Consider the following 23,524-nt stretch of genomic DNA (forward strand, 5'->3'; position numbering starts at 1 on the left):
AGATAGAGTAAAAAAGAGAGAAGGATAAAAAGAAAAAGAGAAGAAAAAGAGAGAGAGCGTTAGAGAAAGAAATAATTAAAGAAAAAGAGAAAAAATTAGAAATAAAGAGAGAGAGAGAGAGAGAGAGAGAGAGAGAGTGAAGGAAAAAAAGAAAGAATTAGAGGAAGAAAAAGAGAGAGATAAAGATGAAGAGATAATTAAAAAAAGAGAGAAAGAGAGAGAGAATTATAGAAGAAAAATAATATAGAGGAAATAGTAATAAGAGAAAGTGGGAGAGAATAATAAGAAAGAGAGAGAGAGAATTAGGAAGAAAGATATAGAATGGTAATAAGAAAGAGAGAGAGAAAGAGGGGGAGGTGAATCAGAAAGAGAAAGAGAGAAACAAATTAAAGCAAAAAGAAGAAAAATAGTATCAGAAAAGGAGAGATATAATGAGATTGAAAAAGATAAAATCAGAGAAGAAAAGGGATAATAAGAGAAAGAAAATTAGAAAAAGAGAGAGGGAGAAAGAATTAAAGAAAAAGAAGGACGAATAGAATGGAAATAAAGAAACCAGAGCAAGAGAGAGAGAGAGAGAGAGAGAAAGTTAAAGAAATAGAATGAGGAAAAGAGAGAAAAGATTAAAGAGAAAGAAGGATGAATAGAATGAAAGAACGAGAGAGGGAGGGGAGAGATAGAAAGAGTTAAAGAAAAAGAAAGACGAATAGAATGAAAATAGGGAAGTCAGAAAGACAGAGAAAGAGTTAAAGAAAAAGAAGGACAAATAGAAGAAGAGAAAAAGAGAGATAGAAAGAGATAAAAGATAAAAGCGTGCGGTTAAACGCGTCCACACACTCTTTCTCGAGGGAGCAAAAAGGACAGTCTGATTTCTCTACAGTGAGAGAATTCGTAACACGTGTAGCCCGGTGGTTTATGGTGATTAGTAGTTTACGGGAGACATTTCCGTTGCCTCGAAGTCGTACGAACGTGAAACTCCCTTCGTCCCATTCTTACATTAGTTACCAGATTCCACTTCTAAGAGCGAGTGGGCGAAGGGGTGGAGGGTAAACGCCTTTCCTAGTTACAGAACATCCTACGATAAACCGAGCTACGAATCGTCCTTGGTAATTTACGTTCATTCACTTCGTGATATACTCGTTAAGTCTTACCAACCATTGAGAGTTTCTAACTGGATCGTTAATATTGATTTAAAGGAAAAAATAGTAATAATAATAAATTAGTTTCCCTTTTCTTTTTTTTTTTTTAATATTCTTTTTTTTTATAGATTTCTAATAGATTATATTGGTATTTGAAATTGAGATAGATCAGATTGATTCTATTGTATGGTTATACGCATAATTAATATATATTTGTTTTTAATAAAATAATATATTAGTAGTATGTATGTATTCAATGAATTTGTATTTACAATAGGTAGAGTATTAGATTAATGACGAATTTCAAAAGATGTGTTTAACATTTAGTGAAATATTTGATTCTTTTGTATTGATTTTATTGTTAAAGGATATATATATATATATATGTGTGTATATATAATTTTATTAAATATTTATATAAAATATTTACAAAAAACACACACATATACATAAATATAGAAATATGAAATGAATTATCATATAAATACAATTAATATATATATTTTTTTTATTTTATAAAAAGTAGACTCTGCAATACGACTCTACACAATACTATATCACTATATACCGCACTATACAACACAATACGATCATTAAACATTGCAAATAAATCCCATGCGAGATTACAATACTTCATATGATACACACGTTAATAACACTAACAATTATATATAATATTACGACTAAAATTATATTTAAAATATACACATACATACATACATACATACATACATACATACATACATGTACATATTAATTCCAAACAATGTTTTTAGAAATAACAATTAAATATTGTTAGATTGCCATATCATTTTTATTATCTCACATTTTATATTTATATATATATATTTTTTTTTTCTTATTTTATAATATTTCGATTTGATATTACTAATAAATAATCTATTCCATTATCTATTCGATTTTTGATCGAAAGTTCGTTGCATCTTCGTTTGTGAAACATTTTGTTCAATTCTCTCGTAGAAGCAGAGTTTCGAATTCCGCGCAGAACGTAGGCGGGTATCCCCTAATTATCAAGACGTGGTACCAGCCAGTATCGGATGACAACTGTATCCGGATTTGACTCTGGAGACTGTTAACGTTTCACCCGACACTGGCACGGAATTGTAGTAGGTTAGCGCCAGACTATCGCAACCCTCCCGTGAGTGTTCCACCAATTTAGAGACAAGAACTGTCGCAAGTTTATGTTTTCGCGTAACACGATATCGTTTCTTCAGAAACAGAGACCGCTTTTCTTTTCAAAAAAAAAAAAAAGAAAGAAAGAAAGAAAGAAAGAAAGAAAAGAATATGTATATATATTTATAGAGTAATTGGAGAAATGGTAGTCTACTTTTCTTTTCTCTTTTTATTTTCAAAACTTCGCTACGTTATCGTTTCGATCGATATCCACAGAAAAAAATAAATAAATATATATATTTATTTATTTAAATATAAAAAAAAATTGTATATGAAAATATTATATGTAGAGTAGTATTATGTATAATATTATATTATATATGATATAATTATATATAATAAATTATAATAATAATTATTATTATTATCATTATATTTGGTATTATTATTAAGTAATATTTAATAATAATAAAATATATAACATTAATTATTATTATTATTATTGTTATAAAATCATTAATACTTGAACAATTTTCTAATAACCCGTTCGTATGCATTACTCTTATCCTTCAAAGTTATATCATGTACTACCTATGAAACGACAGAAGGAAGAAGAAAAAAAAAAGAGAAAAGAAAAGAAATATCTTGAAGATATATAAGTACACGACGTAAGAAATACAAAAAGGGGGAAGAAAAGAAATTTAATCCTCATTGAAGAAAAGAGGACTACTTTCGATACTTGTCGTGGTGCTGGTCAGAGAAACTCGATCGTCATGGAGGACGTCTGGTTAATATCTCCGAGTATATAACCGAAAACGAGTTGTTGCAGCACGTGCTGAACAGGCCGTGCAGACATCCCTGTATGTGAGACAGAGAAAGAAAAAAGAGATACAGATAGATAGAGAGAGAGAGAGAGAGAGAGAGAGAGAGAGAGAGAGAAAGAAGGCCAAAGATCGAGAGAGAAAAAGAACATTTACAAACATACAAACAGATAGACAGAGATAGAGAGAGAGAGAGAGGAGAGAAAAGAGAGTGAGAGAGAGAGAGAGAGAGAGAGAGAGAGAGAGAGAGAGAGAGAGAGAGAGAGAGTACTCTCCAACTCCGATCCGTTTCACGATCGTTTCGTTGAATGTTAAAAGAATTTTTACGTATTTCAGATCTCACGTTTGTACAGAGCGGGCCAAAAGTTTCTAGGTTCGACAAAGCTATCTAAAGTTATATTAAAAAATTTAATTACCTCTTCGTCTCGGAACATATATCAGTCTAATTTTATCTTTCCTATCGTAAAACTACGTCCTAGGAAGTTTTTTCTTTCTTTTTTCTCTCTCTTTCTTTTTCTTTTTCTTTTTTTTTCCCTTGAGGATTGACCGCTAAAAGAAATTTGAGGGAGACCTTTTACAAAATGTCTCGTGTAAGAATATAAAATTATTACTTTTTATAAGTCCTATTAAAAATGAATAACATTTTTATTTCTCTCTTTCTTTCTTTCTTTTTTTTTTCCTTCCCTTTTTTTTTCTTTTTCTTTTTGTACTAAAGATGAAATTCGTAAGATCGATTTCGATGGTAACGGAGATAGAAAATAGAAGAATATTATTAAAATTAATAAAAACGAATTATCAAATTTAATAAGAATATTATCATATTTAATAGAAAAAAAAAGTCGGTTATACGATGTAACGAAAAGGGGTATTAATTGATTTCTTTTCTTTTTCTTTATTTCTCTCTCTCTCTCTCCCTCCCTCTCTCTCTCTCTCTCTTGAGAATTAATCTCTAAAAAAAATTTTATAGGAACTTTCTTTAAAGTGTCTCATGTAAAAATATAAAATCGTTACTTTATATAATCCCTATTAAAAATGAATGACATTTTTCTTCCTCTTTCTTCTCTTTTCTTTTCTTTTCTTTTCTTTTTTGTCTTTTCTTCTTAATCTAAAGATAACATTCGTAAGATCGATTCCTATATTAACGAAGATAGAAAAAGGAAAGAAACGATATAAAGAATAGAAATCTAATATAAAAATAAAAAAAAAAAAAAAATTAAAAAAAGTCGGTGATACATGGAAAACGAATATTAATTAATTGTTTTTCCTTTTCTTTTTTCGTTCTGGCCATCAGACTCGTCTTTTTTCGTTTTCCTCTTTCTTTCTTTCTTTCTTTCATTCTTTCATTTTTCTTTTTTCTTAATTAATATCAGGTTGAAACTATAGGACCAGCTAGGAACTTTTTATTCACCCTGTATTTGGAGAAACATAAAAGAGGTCAACATACGAGATACACTTTCTCTCTCTCTCTCTCTCTCTTTTCTGTCAAACCAAACACTAACCACACGTTGTTGTCTCTCCACAAGAGGAGACCGGTCCTTATTCTTGCATCTCTTGATCCTCTTTGGCTATCCTTGGGTGTTACGTTACGAGTGCGCTTCGTTACGTTCCAAAGGATACGTGAGAACAGGAGTGGAGTTAAGGACGACTACGAGCAAATGTCATCCACTCGTCGTACTGTCATTTATCCATTTGAAAGTCGAGAAAAGGGACTACGTATAGGGGATGAGCTATATCGATCGCGACGAATACATACATACATACATAGATGCATACATACATACATAAATGATCGCTGAAGGAAGTCTTGATTGATCGGGATAAACGGTTCCGACTTTAAAACTAACATTTAATCTTGCGTATCTTCCTTCTTTCTTTTTTCTTTCTTTTTTTTTTGTTTTGTTTTTTTCCCCTTTCTTTTGTATGTTTCTATTCGTAAATGCAAAATTTTATTCGAATTGTTTTGAAATGTTTTTTATTTTATTATAGGGCTCTTTTTTTTTTTTTTAATTGTCGGAGAAGTGAGACAGTTGTCTATTTATTTATTTATTTATTTATTTATTTATTTATTTATTTATTTATTTATTTTTTATGTTATCTAGTATTATTATCATTATACGATATGCATCTGCAATTGTTTTTCCTCTTTTTCTTTTTCTTTTTTATATGTTTGATAATTTTGTTGTTGTTGTTGTTATTATTATTCTTATTATTATTGACAATATGTATCTGTATTGTTATATGCGATATATATAATGTAAATGATATATATGATAATAATATTATACTTCAATGATTTAAGAATAAATTGATTTAATTTTTATTGTTATTACAATATTTAAAATTGAAATAAATATTATAGAAAAGTTATATTATGGAAAGTATTTTACTTTTTTATGATATTTATATAACAAAATAGATTAGTTAAAACAGATTTTTATTATTATAAATTTTTCATCGTTTATATGCACAAATGTAAAATATAGGAATACGATTTAATATATTTATGATATCGTTCATATTCAAAGATATAAGAAGTACGATTTTATTTATGAATTTTTTAATATAAAAGATAAAATAAATTTCTGATCATGGTAATAAAAAAAAAAAAAAGAAAAGAAAGAAGATTAATAAATCAATTTAAAATGGATTTATTAAAATTATGCATGATACCAAATTTAAATTTGTATTATTGAAACGATTTAAACGATCATTAATATGATTAAATTTAATGATTAAATTAATAATAGTCAGCTGTCACTTAACAAAAAAATATTTATTATATTATCATATCTATTGCGTAGGTGTATGTGAAAAAGAAATCTAATTATTTATCATAAATTTATAATAATAATAATAATAATAATAACAATAATAATAACATTTATACATTATCATACCTATATGAAAAAAAAATTTAATTAATTATTACAAATTTATAACAATAATAACAATAATAATTGAATAACATAAATTAATATATAATACCTCATTACAAATTCAAACTTCATGAAAATTCTCATAAATTATAAAATGACATTATCCAGACGAAACTATCCAAAAAGAACAGAACACGCAACAATTGATTCTAATGTACGATGAAATGTGATTAAAAAAAAGAGAGAATGAGAGAAAGAGAAAGTAATCGAGAAAAAAAAAACAAAAGAAAAGAAAACAGAAAAAATATATATATATATTAAAATACCAAAGAGAGCAGAGATGAAATGAAAAAAAAAATTGAAAAATAAAAAAAAGAATAAGAAGAAGTTTTCTCGAAGGGAGAAACTCGTGAAAGTGATTCAAGATGACTCGGAGGGTTGCGTCTTGGGAGCTTATAAATCGTTTCCAGGTTTTTGGCGCCTACTCTACGGAGACGGCTGTCAAGCGTTATTCTAACGACGTTTAACTAATCACGCCTCGGAGAAAATATATATCCGTGATGGGAAGAAAAGGGAGAAACCGAGGCTACTCGATCACCCTGCACTCGACGTCGTTCGCTTAATTTGTATCAAAACATGTCAAGAACGGGAAGCCACGCGCGTAGCTTTTACGATACATACTACTATAACTTCTTCACAGAGATAGACTATACGAGTACTTTTAAAGTCTGGTTATACTTGTGTTAACCATACGTACATCTTCCCATCTGTTTATTTATGGATATCTTACAAATAGGATTTCCTACCGTCAAGGTTTTATTTATTTATTTATTTATTTGTTTGTTTATGTATATTATATATTAGGTATATAATAGAATACAATTTTATTATTTTCTTTGTGTTTTGGTATTTGAAAGAGTTGTTCTTTCTTTTTCTTTTCTTTTTTTTTTTCTTCCTTTTTTTCTCCTTTTTTTTTGGAAGTTTAATATATCGCGTTGATGGATATTTAATTAATGTCGTAATTTTTTAATTTTCTTTATTTTTTATCTGAACAAACAAAAGTATATTACATTACACTATACTATATTATAATATATATATATAGAGTATAAAGTACTATGATGTAGTTTAGTTTAATACAAAAAAAAATTATATTATAAATAATAGAATGTATTTCTTATTTTTGAATTTATTATATATATTTATAGTATAGTGTATTATGATGTAGTTTCATTAAATACAATAAAAAATTATATTATAAATGATAGAATGTATTTCTTTGTTGTTGTTAATTTATTTATAGATATAAAATACTCTATAATACTGAAAACAAGTATGATATAACACATTGTTGAATCAGTATCCTATTTCCAATATAAAATATTACATCAAAATTTATGATATAAATAATATTAATATAAATTTGTAATACAAAATATTACACAAATAATATATTAAACGACAAATTAAAATTTTTTATTAATTATAAAATCAACGTTAAATTTTTCTCTTGTACAGTAACATTCTGCAATTATATTTTTCACTGTCTGAATTATTTTTAAACTGCTCTCGATTATATCGTTTAACTAGCTTTAGAAATTCTTTCAATTTAAAAAGAAAGAAATAATAATTTCCTGTAAATGTGTGATTCGAGATTGAAACGAACATTAGTTTAGATCCTCTCTAGATCATTGATCCTTATCCCTAACTAATTTCAAATGAACTGTGCTATCAAATTTTCATTTCGAGTACACTTAAAAAAAAAAAAAGAAAAGAAAAGAAAAGAAATTTTCTTTCGTCATTTCTCATTTCAAAAAATTAAAGTACAACTATTAAAATTTCATTTTCTCCTCTATGTGTTAAAAAAAAAATATTTCTTCGTTACTCCTTATATCAAAAAAATTAAACGAATGTGATCCGAATGAAAAAATTTTACAAAAGATTTATAATTCGACTCGCAAAGTATTCGAATTCGATTTCAAAGAGAATTACATTTCTCTATTACACGATTCAAGACTCAATATTCGACGATTAAAAGATAAAGAATAAAAAGTGAGAAAATTCAATAAGAAAAGATGACAATACGATTTGCATGGTTGCTCGTTTATTATATATATTATTGTAACAACGCATGTATGTATTATATAATATATGTATAAACTGGCAGGTTCATTATATACTTTTCCAAAGCTCTGTCAATTAAAATGCCAGTTATGTAACTACATCGTTACGATTCTTTTCCATTCGTTCGCCTCTGGGCTGCATACTCGTGCAGCAATAATCAGCAGCTGCATCTGCTGTTCGAATCATATTCCAACTTGACAGTAAGGATATTGTAATATCGACAATTTTATGTTCAATATTGCACATGCTATATTATTATTGGTTCTGGTTAATGCGTTTTCAAATGAACTATTTTTTTTTCTTTCTTTTTCTTTTAAAATTTTCTTTAATTTTGTATTAAAACTTTTTTTATTTTTATTTTTATCTTTTTTTTTTTTTTACGGACATCCTTTATCACAAAATTGTATCTCTGACATTTCATTCAAGGTCGTGCTATTTATGCATTTCATTCAAAGCTGAAACGTGTTATTAAAGAAACATGCATAACATTAATATTATTAAGTTATTGCTCGATTTCCATACTTATCCAGCTGTTAAGGATAAATGAGAATAATTTTTAAGTGAAATATGTAACAAACAAATAAAGAAATATGTGAATGTTAATATCTAGACGTATAGATTTGTTCTAAGGATTATTATTTTTTTTTTTTCTTTTTTCTTTTTTTTTTTTTTATATATATAATTTAATGGATCGTTAGTAACGATCTATCGATAAGGAGAGATTATTATTATTATTACTTTTTTTCTTTTGATAACTTAATGAGTTGTAATCATCGAGAAATTGTCATTAAAATTATTTTTTTTTTTTTTTATTATTAGAAAATTATTCTTTTCTTGATAAAATAATTGGTCATAAGTATCGATTTATTATTACTAGAAATTATTGTATTTTATTGTTAGAAAATTCTTTTTTCTTTCGTGTTTAATTAATTTACAAGTACGAACTTATTATTATTAGAAATTATTTTTCATGTTACTAATATGATTATTCTTTTTCTTTTCTTTTTTTTTCTTGACAATCTAATAAGTTTTATATAGAAATTTGAACTAACTATAAATTATTTTTTCTATTATCAGAAAATTATTATCCTTCTCAATTAATTAATGGATTGCAACTAAATATCAAAATATTGCTACTAGAAATTATTATTACTACATTCACTACTTAAACGAGTATTAAAAAAAAAAAAAAGAAAGAAACAACATTCTTCTCAACCATTTGAACTCTATTAATTTCTCCGATAACTAATCAAAAAAAAAAAAAAAAATTAATCAAAAAAAAAAAGAAAAAGAATAATCTATCCGATCGATTTTAAAATCCTATATAAAAATACAATTACCATCGAAATAAGATTACAACCGTCGAGCTCCTAATAAATATTAACAAACATAACACGAATAATATTTCGTAAATTGAATCAAACGAATTAGAACAGACTTTAATTAAAATTCCATAAACTCTGTTAGCTTCGTGACGAACTAAAGGAAAAGAAAAAAGAAAAGTTAACTGTGTAACAATCTTAAAAAAAAAAAGAAAAAAAAAATAATAAGAAGAAAGAAAAAGATAAAATCGATGATATTTGACAAATTAGATCCTTTCAATACCAAAAAAGATATCGAATGAAGATAGATGAAAAAAGGATATCGATCAAAGATAGACGAATGAATAGTACGTTGCCTTTTGCGTGCAATTACAAAATTCCGTATACTTTCCTTCGAATCGTTCTCTCTCTCTCTCTCCCTCTCTTTCTCTTTCTCTCTTTCTCTCCCTCTTTCTCTCTCTCTCTTCGTGTAAGGTATCAGTGGCACGCGATTTCCTGACCAAATTGCGATACCGGATTGCGATCGTATTCATCGTCGCCTTCGAGGCCTTTCTAGGAAGAACAGCATCCTTCGATAGATATATACTTACATATACATACATACATGTACATACACATACATAAACGTACATATGTACGTACGTAAGTGTATGTATATATGTATGTATGTATATATATATGTATGTATGTATGTATGTATATATGTATATGTGAATGTATGAATGTATGTATATATGTTGAAAAGAGAGAAAGGAATTTTTTTGTTTTCGTAACCCTTCGGCAGACGCCGCGAGAGCCGGTAATTTAACTCATAGACTCTATTACATTGGTCCGCACGATTCCTCGCAGCGAGCACGAAGGATGATAATTCGAAGGGATAATTTTCCAGCTGCTGCCATTTACTTAAGTTTCGCGTTCATTCTCCTCTCTCTCTTTCTCTCTCTCTCTCTCTGTTTATATATATATATATATATATATATATATATATATATGTCTTTATGTATCTCTATCAATCTCTATCTATCTCCCTCACTCTTTTTCTCTTTTGCAAACGATGTAACTGTATATTTAACAGGTGGATTTAATTCGAGGAGATCGTTCCCTAATTAGAGACAATTTACTGGACTTTTCCTTCGAGGCGTCTTTCTGTCTTCTCCCTTTCCCTCCCCCTCTCCACTCTCCCTCCTCCTCTTCGTCTATATCTCCAACTTTCTTTCTCTCTCTCTCTCTTTCTCTTTCTCTCCCCCGCCCCAGCTACACCTTTATCGTCACACGTGACAGCATCGATGTTATCGACGATACGTATAATGTAAAGTTGTTTACAGAGAGACAGAGAGAGAGAGAGAGAGAGAGAGAGAGAGATAGAGAGAAAGAAGTATTTATTTCATTTGGAAGAATATTATATTATTTATAATTGTATTTCGATTAATATTGTTTTCGAATTGCTGATATTAATCTTTTCTCTTTCCTTTCTTCCTTATTTTTTTTTTTGTTTTTAATTTTCTAATTTATTTTATTCTTTATATTCTTTTCGATTTTTTAAATTAGTTTCTACGAAATGTAATTTTTATATGTTAATATTTTGTTATACAAGAAATTTGATAATTAATTTAAGAAGAAGGGAAAAGATCAGGCGATTAATAAATTTTATACTAAAATTTTTCATTAACGATTAGAATTAATTAACTTTTGCTGTATTTGTAAAATTAATATTATTGTAATACTTGTTTGGTAATAAAATTTATTTGACAATTTAATGAGTTTATAATAGTGATGATAATAATAATAAAATATGTAGATATATTATAATATATATACATTGATATAAGTAGTATTACATTTTTTAATCAGTAATATTGATTTAAAAATTGATTAATAATATTTACTAATGATAAATAGTGCTATTAGTATCAGACATTTTTAATAGCACTAATAGTTTATGTCTAATTATTTCAAATTTTAATTTCATTTTATTTCAATAGAATTTAATAGATACGTAATTATATTAAAAAAAAAAAGAAATTGTTCGCATTATAATTACTACTATATCTACGTTTCTAATATCATTTTAATATATTTATTACATTTATATTAAATTTCAAAATCGATTGATGATCTAATCACTCTATTCCAATGAAATTTAATGAATACGTAATTATATAAAAAAGAAAAATCGTTCGTATTATAATTATTACTATATCTACGTTTCTAATATTATTTTAATTTATCACATTTATGTTAAATTTCCAAATCGATTGATGATGTAATCACGAGAATACATTCGCACGATTGTCGGAAGATAGAAATAAAAGAATGACGTGAAATAAATCTAAACGTCTGCAGCACATCGCTTCGGGACGACTTCCAGGCTGGTAAGGTCGAACGTTGCAACTTCCTGTTCGTATAATAACGCGCTGTAGCTTTGCTGTGCTATAGCTAAGCTGATGCAATTCCTTGCACCGGCGGAGTAACAGTGAAAACTCTTGCTGTGCATCTTGGAAGAAGAGAGATAGAGGATAAAAGGTGATAGACAAGACGGAATAATTTCTTCATGGCGAATTTCGATCGTCATTCTCCCACGATCCTTCAGGAATGATGTTAGTCTTATTAAGAATTCAATTTCTTGCTGCTCCTATTTTCTTTCTTTTCTTCTTCTTCTTTTTTTTTTTTTTCATTTTCTTTTGCGACATCTCGTTAGTCGTATATCTCATTTCTATAACTCGGAATCGCTTGAAATTAATTTGCGTATAATTTTTCCCTTTTTTTCTTTCTTTTTTTCTTTTATTTTATTTTCTTTTGTTTTATTTTTATTTTTATTCTTATTCTTATTATCGTTCATAGAAAAATCTCTCGCCGTTTGAACTTTCGTCGATGCCTTTGGTTATCATAAAAATCATGATTTATGAAAATCTTTCATTACGTTGCACAGATTCTTTTCTATTTATTAATCTAGTAAATTAATTTTCTATTTATTAATCGTGAAATTTACGATGGGTTTACGAAATTACAGAAAATTATTTAAGTTCAGAAAACTTGTCATAAATATGTTATTATTGTTAATATATAAATATTTGCAATAATGGTTAATAAAAAAATAAATTGTGATATTTGTGAAACAAACAAGAAAGAGTTACGAACTGAATGAATAATTTTTTAAATGACATTCGATAAAGATTTTATTTCGCTATTACTTGTAATAGTAATACAAATTTAGACAAAGAAAGAGAGAGAGAGAGAGAGAGAGAGAGACAGAGAAGGATGATTATACGAACGAAAAAAAATAAATTAAAAAATATGATTAATTTCGAATAATTTTAATTAACTGTTTCACATTAATAGTCTTAAGATATAATATATTATTTTATACCATATCACTTTATACTAATATTAATTAATATTATAAACCAAATTATATTAATATTATCCAAACATAATATAATAATATCCAAACACATTATATCAATATTAATAGTTAACTATAATGTAAATTTATTTATATAGTTAATATTATTATTTATATAGTGAATATTAATAGTTAATTATAATGTAAATTTATTTAACGATATTAATCAAATAGTCATTGATTTAATATAAATATTGATTCCCAAAAAAAAATAATTAATTATTAGATACGATTAGAAATAAAATGTCTGATTCGTAATATGTTTTCCTTCTTATATTTCGAGATAGTTATCTGTCTTTTCCTCTTTCTCTCTCTTTCTTTCTCTTTCTCGATGTTCGTTTTTTAATTGATCGAAACATTCTCGTAATATATTTAAGATCGATGGGATCGTTAATCATATTTTTAAAGATGTCCGTATATAGTCCTCTGTACCGTTAACTTTGCATAAAATGACGTTTTGATATTAGAAACATTTTGCATATCAAACTATTCGTTCGTCTCCTAGTTTATTTGCATCATGGATCAGTGATCTGTTATGATTTATCATTTATTTATTTATTTATCTATTTATTTATTTATTTATTTATTTTTTTATTTTTTGTACAAAAAATATTTCAATCGAGATGACAACAACGATCAGAATTTAATGAGATAATTGTTTTATAATATCCATACGATTAAAATCAAATCTTTTAAATAAATTGAACAAAATAAAATAATAATAATAATAATATATTTATATAATATAAATAAATGAAAAACTTGAATCTAATTTCCGTCTAAAGAAAACAAAAAGAAAAGAAATCCATTTCACTTAATTTCATTTATACTCGTCTATTTATTTCTTTCAATCATAAAAAAATTTTTCTATGACTAAACAACATACTTATAACAGATGTATATACACACATATATTTATTGAGAGAAAAGAAAAGAAAGAAAAAATTAAATTCCGATTTGAATAAGTACGACGGTATACGCGGTATATTAGTTGCTGGAGTACGTTCCTTGGTATTTATCCACCATTTATACGAGTAGACGGATTACGGTCAAAAAGCAAGAGAAAATAGAGAATATCTATAGCTCGAAGAGATCGTCTTGAATGGTTGGCCAACGTGAATGGAAGTAAGATTATCCGTACTGTCGGATTAATTTAACTTACTGGCGTTTTCAGATCTCTTTCTCTCTCTCTTTAACTCCAACTCTATCTCTCTATTTCTATCTTCTTCTCTCTCTTTCTTCCTTTTATCTACCTTTCTCTCTCTCTCTCTCTCTCTCTCTCTCTCTCTCTCTTTCTCTCTCTCCCATGTTTCTATCTGTCTCTCTCTTTCTCTATCTTTCTCACACTCACTCACTCTCTTATCTATCTCTATCTCTCTCTTTCTCTTAAAAAAAAAAAGAAAAAAAATAAGTGAGTGAAGAGAAGGGTTGGAAGAGAAGCTCGACTAGAAATAGATGAGGGGTAGATGGGTAAGGGGGTTAAGAGGAGGGAGAGAGGAAACGGTTTACTGCGTTTCCACCAAATCGTAAATATCATGGCTCCGGTTCTCCGGTCTAACGGATCACGATTGGAGGATAGGCCTGACCGAGGCGTAAGTTAAACCCGTAGTCACTCGCCATAGTCGTAGGTAAAAGCTATCGGTCCTGTCGAGATGGCGAGTGACTTTTTCGAACGTGGCTCGTGTTCCTGATTTACGAAGCATCTGGGCAACACCAACCAAGCGCTGCAACATCTAACACTGACTAGGTGCGAACGAAAGTTCAAGCGACCTTTGAACGATGACCTTTCTACGACGAATAGATTTTTCTATTTTTTGTTTCTTTTTTTTTTTTCTTCTTCTGTTTCTTTTTTCTTCTTTTCTTTTCTTTTCTTTAATGAAATTTGATACGTATGTCTACCATTATACGGTTATCTAACGATAGATATATCATGGAATTGTTTATGTTAGACAAAATTTCTTAGAAACGTCTGATTTGTCTTGGTAGTTCTCATGGGATTTGTAGAAAATTGTTGTATTTTCGTATTAGAAAATAATTCGAAATATCGAGTTAGAATTTTGTTGGTATTGAAGATGATTATTGGTTTGAAAGTTCTCTTCGAAATTGTACATTTGAAATTGTCCGTGTGAAATTTCATTTAAGATTTGACTTATAAAAGTACAATAAGAGATACAAATTTCTAATTTATTTATTGCGCGATAGATTAGAGTTCGAAAATTGTTGGATATTGTAACTATGAAATAATTGAAATTACGTTCATATTAAAAATGATTTCTATAAAAACTTCAATGCAAATGAAATATTCTTTGAAATTTTCGAATACGAAAGTTTATAATATTTTGAAAGATATAAATATCATATATCAATTCGATGATGTATAATACAGTCATATTATTTACAATAAAAATATTTTATTAACAAAATTACTATATTCAATATATATATATATTGACAAAATATAATAAAACAAATAATATATATATATAAAATATATATATATATGCATATCACAAAAATCAAATATTTTACTAAAACAATATTACAATATTAAAATAACACTACTTACAACATAATACAATACTACTTATTATTACAATAATACCAATCAAAATACTATAATCATATATTTTAATAAAACATTACAACAAAATTTATCCATCTCAAATTAAATTCCATATTATACATTGATCATATTACACACTCTTATAGAAAAATATCACATACATACATACGTATATTGCATACATACAATTACATACATACATACATACATACATACATACATACAAACACAGAAACACAAACATACACTCATACACTCATACATACACAACCGTATCAATACCAATAGACCTTGTAATACCTTCCTTGTTCTTCTTTTTCTCTTTTTTATCCTTTTTAAAACAACGATAATGACTTTAACGAACGAACGTCCTTCGAATAGCGAAGGGCAGAAGCGAAAGAGCCGCGGGACCGCGTGAGGAGGACCTTCGATGAGGGAGGAGGGAGCTTTCAGAGAGGCTTGCCACGCGGCAGGCATAAATATTCGACGGGTCGCCTAAGAAGTAGCTACGGAGCTGCCGCGGGGCCAATTTAGAGGCAGCTCGTTTAATGAGCCACCACGGATGCCACACGCATCTTTTTGCGCCCCCAGGCCCCTATCTCTGTGTGGCCTCTCTCTCTCTCTCTCTCTCTTTCTCTCTTTCTTTCTCTCTTTCTCTGCCTATATCTATCTCTCTCACTCTTACTCTTTTTCACTGTAGTTCAGACTGGCCACTTGCATTGGCAAACGCGCAATACGGGCACCTGGTATATACCTACCCCTCCTGTTATCCCCCTCTCTCTATCTCTCTACCCCCTCCCTTCTTCCTAACCTCCACTTTATTTCATTTTTTTTGTCTTCTCTTCTCTTCTCTTCTCTTCTCTTCTCTTCTCTTCTCTTCTCTTCTCTTCTCTTCTCTTCTCTTCTCTTCTCTTCTCTTCTCTTCTCTTCTCTTCTCTTCTCTTCTCTTCTCTTCTCTTCTCTTCTCTTCTCTTCTCTTCTCTTCTTTTACCTAAGCGAGAGAACGCGCTCGATGAGAGTTTTATCGTCCGTCAAGCTACCACCGGAACTCGATCCTTAGATCTCGATCGCGATCAAAAGTTGTTGATAAAGTGGGGGCTCCAAAGTGGCCGGCTGTTGTAAGTCGCACGTTGTATTTTTTTTTTTCTTTCTTTTCTTCTTTTTTTCTTTTTCTCTTTCTTTCTTTCTCTCTCTCTCTCTCTCTCTCTCTCTTTCTTTTTTCTTTTTGTTTTTGTTATTTCTTTTTCTACCTTCGATATCTTCTCGCTTACTCCCTCGTAAATATCTGATGTCAAAGTTCAAAAGTAATTATCAACCGAAGAGAGTTGGGACAAGGGTTGGGTTATTCTTAATTGCGTTAGTATATCGTTGATACGTATCTCCTGATTAATGTTATTAAAGTTTTTATTTGGTATGTATTTATTTTAATATATCGTGCGAGTTCGATATCATTTATGTGGGTCATCGAAGTGTTTTATGTGGGTGTCCCTTTTTTTCTTTTTCTTTTTTTTTTGTTTTCCATTCTTTTTTGTTTTTATTGGTTTATTTTATTATAATTTTCTTTTTTTTTTTTAGTATATTATTGCGATTACACTTTAGGGAAAATGTATCTTTTTTCTCTTTTTTTTTTCAGTTTTGTTATTTCAATAAACAATAAAAAGTGAACTTAAAGTGAACAATATAATTATTTTAAAGGTTTGTATAATGATTGGTTTTTTTTTTGTATCACGTTTATGTCTTTTTATGTTTGTCAAACAGTACATTTTTTATATTTATATGCATATACATATTTTATATTTCAATCTTAAAATATTTTATTAAACTTTTAAAATATAAAATATTATACTATATAATACTATACGAAAAACAAGAATAGATAGTTATAATACTCAACTCTATAGTGCTATATATATATAAAAGGAAAGAAAAATAGAAATAAAATAATTCTAATATTACATATAGATATAATAAACAAATATTATAGTCCTTTACAATATTTTGACTTCAAAACTGCATACAATTTCACAAACAATTATTTTCTAATATTCTAAATAAATGTATGAAAATAACAGATTAATCTTCGAAAGTTAATCTACTTTTTCTCAACTTTTTCACAATCAAATCTAACTATTCTCAACATTCTCTAAAAGAAAAAAAAATCAAGATCACCAATGCAAAATTCTCTTATGTATTTAGATATTTTCGAAACGATTTACGCGATACGAGTCAACAAAAATCTCCCTACAAAAACGTAATCAAACGTAACATAATCAAAATCATTTCATAAATTCAATCGTAACAGCTGAGGAGATTGATAAATGTTTTGCACAATTAATTGACCATTCAACACCTATATACACACACACGTATACACATACACATACACATATATAAAACTACTTGATCTTAACATTAAAGAGCATAAACGTAAGTTTACGTGATAAAAAATACATACGTATATGCAACCATTCAAATATGTATATATACATACATACATACATACATACATACATATATATATATATATATCACGCTGCTTGAACTCTTAACATTAAAGAGCATAAATGTAAGAGCACGTGATAAAGAATACGTAGCCGTGAAACTTAACGCTTTGGGCTTTAACGCCCATCCAATTAATTTCGTGACACATCGCACATTCATTCCCAGTACGGTGCTCTCGCAGCTGCGAAGAATGGTGATATGGTAGGAAGAGATGTGAACGGTGGGGTGAGGTAGAGGGTGAACGAGGGGGTGAACGGGGGGAGGAGAATTGAGCACCCCCATGGTGCAACTTTCTCTCTCAGCAGCGTGCCATCGTGGCACGCAGCTTCGGTTCTTCGCATATGATCGTACGATACGATTTTCTCTCTTCTCTCTCTCTCTCTCTTTTTTCTTTTTTTCTTTCTCTCTCTGTCTGACTATCGTGCTATCTTTCTCGCTCCAAAGAAAGCTTCCATACTATATTTTTATTTTTAGCGACTCATCGTCGGCTACAACCCTCTTTTTTGTATTTTTTTTTCTCTTTCTCTTTCTGTCTTTGTCTCTCTTTTTTTTTTCTCTTTAAATCCATACACAAGTCAAGTTATATTGTCAGTGGAATATCTCGTAGAAGACCGTAAATAGAACCTCGCGGATCATACCAAACGTTATTTTCTCGTACTTCTCTTAATTCTCTTCACCCTCTAGTACCGTCACTCACCAACACTGACATTATTTGTAGCCTTAGACGCCCTAATAATAACGCTACGGTGGTACTCTGCTTGGCTAAAGAAAGGATAGAGAAAGATAAAGAGAAAGATAGATAGAGAGAGAAAGAGAGAAATCACTCATGTGTGTTAGGTCTTAAGACGATAGTTATTGTACTCTAAGAACTACTTACTACCACATAGGATACACAATAGATATTATTTATTGCTATACGTTTTAAAAAATAATGCTAGAAAGTAACAAGACATACATATATATATATATATATATATATATATATATATATATATATTTGTATGTATGTTATATGTATGTACGAACGTATAAAAGAGGGAAAACTTGAAGGAAACGGATGTAGTGTGAGGTATGAAAGTCACGATAATACGACTAGCGATATTCTAACGATCTTGATAAGGATCAACTTTTGTTATACATACCAACATGTTGGTACATATGTATACCTATCTCTTAGATAGAAAACGTGGGATAGAAGAGGGCCAGTGACCATGAATTAATAATGTTACCGGTAAACGATCTAAACGATCTAATACGATCTACGCAAACCACGTGGTAAGTTTTTCATTCTATTCGACACGCACGAAACACCTTTTGAAAGCTAACTACATTTTCAAACTTTCTCTTACATTTATATATACATATATACATATGTGTGTGAATCTTTGTATGTATTATTTCTATCTATCTATTTATCTATATATACACATTGTATAATTAAAAGATAAGACAAAGTGGATAAGACGTAGAACGTGAAGTGATCAAAACATGCTGGTACCATGAGTGTACAAAGCGTTAACTCTTAAGTAACGATTATCGGATGCTTTTAGATAAAAATCAGTAATATTTTATACTGACGGTCGTGAATATAATGGGGTAGAAGGTTAAAAATATATATATATATACATATATATATAGAGTGAGAAAGAGAGAAAGAGAGAGAGATCGCACAAGATCGTCCAAGAAGGAAAACGATAATTAATGCTCGCCACTGAAGGCGACCCGTTTATCTTTGGCCGGTCCTGACGTCACGACGGCAGGTGCAACCCCTTCCGAGTACGTACGTAGGTTCTCCTAACGCATGACAAACTGCCGATCGGGAAAGGGTGGACGTCGCGACGCCTGCTTTCTCTCGTTTTGCTTTGAATAGTAACGACTTCCTCCGTTTAAATTCCATTTTTTAAAGTTTATTTCTTTCTTCTTTTTTTCAAGATTTTCGTCACATTCGTCACGTGAAAATGTTTCAAGTTCCTTTTTTTTTATTCGTTGTTCTTTTTCTTCCTGTTTTTTGTCCTTGTTTTTGTTTTTGTTCGACTTATTGTTTTCGCTGAAAATCGACGTTTTTCTTGATTATTCGTGAATACTGATTCTTTTCCTTTTTTTTTTTTTTTTTTTTTTAAAAGTTATATTTAGGATATTGATTAATATAATTAAGCTAGTTTATTTTATATTTTGGAAGATTTGAATGTAAAATGGGAAATGTAATTTTTATTGATTTCGTGTTATAATGGGTATAATATTTGTAATATATAAGATTAATATATATTATTGTTGTTATTATTATTAATTATATTTGAAATTTTTTAACACACGCACACACACACACACATATATATATAAATGAATGAATGAACAATTAATCTATAATTTTGAAACATTTTATTTAAAAAAACAAGAATGTAGTTTGTGTAAATTGGAAATTACAATGGGGTATAGTATTCGTACATATGCAATATATAAAACGAATATATATTAATATTATCGATCGTATTACTTGTAATTTTTTCATCGACTATTTTTTTAATGACACTCCAATTTTGCGACTTTTACAAAGAAAATATTGAATCAAATTTATATTAACTCAATTTTGAAACATAAATTTGATTTTTTAAATATAAATTTAAACATAAAATTTGTTCAAAAGATTAATATATGAAATTTAGAAGTAATAATTAAACCGTATAATTAAATTCAAGAGGGGAATTAAAGTGTCTATATGTTAGAACTATGTACCATAAAAAAAACGATGAATATCAGATTATTTATATCACAATTACCGAGAAATCATCATTTTTGTAAGACTATTAACCACTTAGTCTTTAATCTCTAAAAGTCTAAATTAAAGATAATAACAAACATGCTACTTTTTCTTTCCATTTTTCCAATCACGTAAATCACATAATCATAATAGTAATGTTAAACGATGAATTTGAGATTATTTATATCACAATTACCGAGAAATCATAATTTTCCTAACAATGTTAACCAAATCCATGTTTAATCCATACAAAATAATAACAAGCATGCTACTTTTTCTATCCACTTTTCCAATCGCATAGATCACACAATCATAATAATAATAATTAAACAAATAACAAAATTCGATCAAGCGAAAATAATAAGAACAACTTTCTTTATAAATTTGTTCGATGAAACAGATAAATGTTCTCCTTTTTTTTATTTTTTCTTTCTTCAAATACCTGTCGAAAAAGTGACAACTGCCGGATAGAAATAAAGGTCGGTAATTTTAGTGTTAAAGAATATTATAATCGATGTCCAGTGAAAGCGTCGAACATGTTACTCGAGTAATAAGCGTGAATAAGATAGAAAGAGATAGAAAGAGAGAAAGAGAGAAAGAATCGAGTTGGATGGTCGTTCAGTGTCCGTTTCAATGGTTCGAGAATGGTTGCACGGAAATATCGTCGAAATGTAGCGGGTTGGTACGACGTCGTTCGGTGCTGTTTTACGATGGTACTGAACCGTCATATTACTTTGATCGTTTCCTTCAATCGTGCCAGCCGACCGACAGACCGCGCGCCAAAGAGAAAGATTCCAAGTCGATGTTCCCCGGAAATTGGCCTTCCTACCGGATACCTTACAGCACCGTGATCGTCGTAATTGTACCGTGTAATTATCTTACGGTTACTGATTCCGTACGAGAACCGACGATTCTCTACTTTCGACGAGTTCTTATTGTTACTCGATAGAATAAGATACGATGGTTACATATTTTTTCTTCTTTTATTTTATTTTATTTTTTTTTTGTATTATTTGTTTCGTTTATTTCATCGTTCTATTCATTTCATTCGTTTCATTCGTTTTATTTCGTTCGGAATTTCATTTGTTTCCTTTTATCTCCTTTTTATTTCGTTTATTTCATTTATTTCATTCGTTTCGTTTTATTCGGAATTTCATTTGAATTCTATCTGTTTCTTTTCATTTCGTTTATTCCGTATATTTCGTTTGCTTCATTTATTTGATTTATTTTATTCGTTTCATTTGTCAGAATTATTCTGCTTATTTTATTTGTTATTTATTTTATTTATTTTATTTATTTTATTTATTTCATCCGTTTCGTTTCATTCGGTATTTCATTTGAATTCTACTTGTTTCTTTTCATTTCGTTTATTCCGTTTATCTCGTTTGTTTCATTTATTTTATTCGTTTCATTTGTCAGAATTATTCTGTTTATTCTATTTGTCATTTATTTTATTTATTTCATTTATTTCATTCGAAATTTCATTGGAATCTTATTCGTTTCGTTTGTTTCTTTTTATTTCGTTTATTTTAATTATTTCGTTTATTTTATTCGTTTAATTTATTCCTTTTTCTTTCATTTATTTTATTCATTTCATTTATTCTATTTCGCTTATTCTCTTTCATTCTTTTATTTCATTTATTTTATTTACTTTATTTATTTCTTTTTTTTTATCTTTATTAATTAATCTTAATAATATGTTAATGTCAACGTCTCTTTAATGTCAAATATAAAGTTTGACGATTACATGTTCGTATATTTTTCGTTAAATCACTTTGTTGACATTAAGTGTTTTGAGTATAGATTCTTTCTCGTTATATTTCTTCATCGACACTTAACATTTATATTACACACAATTTAAAAAACGAATAAATATTTATAAACTAATAAAATATTTGCTGTTGAGTAAATACCATTAAAATCGAATATATAAAATTCCATTAAAATTCAATTTGGATGGTTCTTTTTTTTTCTAGATATCTATGTATACGATTAAAATTGAATTATTTAAATTAGTAGAATTGAAATAAATCTCGTAATTTTTGTATTCGTGTATACGATTTGAACTGAATTAATAGAATCGCGATAAAGTTGAACAATTTTAATATCCGTAGATACGATTAGAATTCAATGAAAATATGTAATTTTGTAATCCGTGAATACGATCAAAATCAAATTATATCAAAATTGAATAAAAACTTTCGAATTTGATTATCTCTAAATTGAATAGAATTAAAATTGAATAAAAATAATTGAAACAACTCGATTAGAATCGCGTATGAGTAAAATTTAATACGATTCTCGAATTATCGCAAATACGACTATACCAAACAATCGCTTTAATGAAATTTAAATCAAGTATCTAATTTTCATATGCGATAACTATCAATCCCTACCATCTACGTTCCCTATCAACGTCAATTTAAAATTCAACTCGATTTTCTAAATTAATTTCTGAAATGAATAAAATAAATGAAAGAAAAAGGAATAAATTAAATGAATAAAATAAACGAAATAAAAAGAAACAAACGAAACGAATAAGATTCCAATGAAATTCCAAATGAAATGAATCGAATGAAATAAATGAAAAAAAAAAAAAAAGAAAAAAAAGTAAGAATTTAACGAAGGAATTTTCCAAGAACGACGGACGGAGTTTCTAAATAAAATCAAAAATAAATAAAAAAAAAAAAATACACGCACATAAAAACATACACACACGAGGATTGGATTTTTACAGAAAAGAAAGGAGGGAAAAAAAGAAATTTGGATTGGAGAAGCTCCGCTCGAATTTATTTCTTCTTTTTCTCTCCCTTTCTTTCTCACGTGTTACTACGCGAGAGTTAGGAATAATCTACGAGGCTGTCGGCCGGCTGGCGCGACCGTAG

The 23,524-nt window shown here is 28.5% G+C and overlaps 1 protein-coding gene across 6 annotated transcripts in view; it reads left to right on the forward strand.

The window, feature by feature from the left end:
* Positions 1–23,524, forward strand: part of LOC127071081 (uncharacterized) — a 152,938-nt gene that overhangs the window by 70,208 nt on the left and 59,206 nt on the right. The window contains exon 7 of one of the 6 annotated variants that reach the window (XM_051009951.1): positions 2,118–2,383. The exons of 4 other annotated variants lie outside the window; for them this stretch is intronic. In XM_051009951.1, coding sequence (XP_050865908.1) covers positions 2,118–2,198 — 81 coding nt within the window. In that variant the 3' untranslated portion in view covers positions 2,199–2,383. Of the gene's footprint in view, positions 1–2,117; positions 2,384–6,135; positions 6,788–23,524 lie in introns of those variants that run through there. One more of the 6 variants, XM_051009954.1, reaches the window with a different exon arrangement.

This window comes from Vespula vulgaris, chromosome 20 (genome assembly GCF_905475345.1).
Source record: "Vespula vulgaris chromosome 20, iyVesVulg1.1, whole genome shotgun sequence".
Classification (NCBI taxonomy): Eukaryota; Metazoa; Arthropoda; class Insecta; order Hymenoptera; family Vespidae; genus Vespula; species Vespula vulgaris.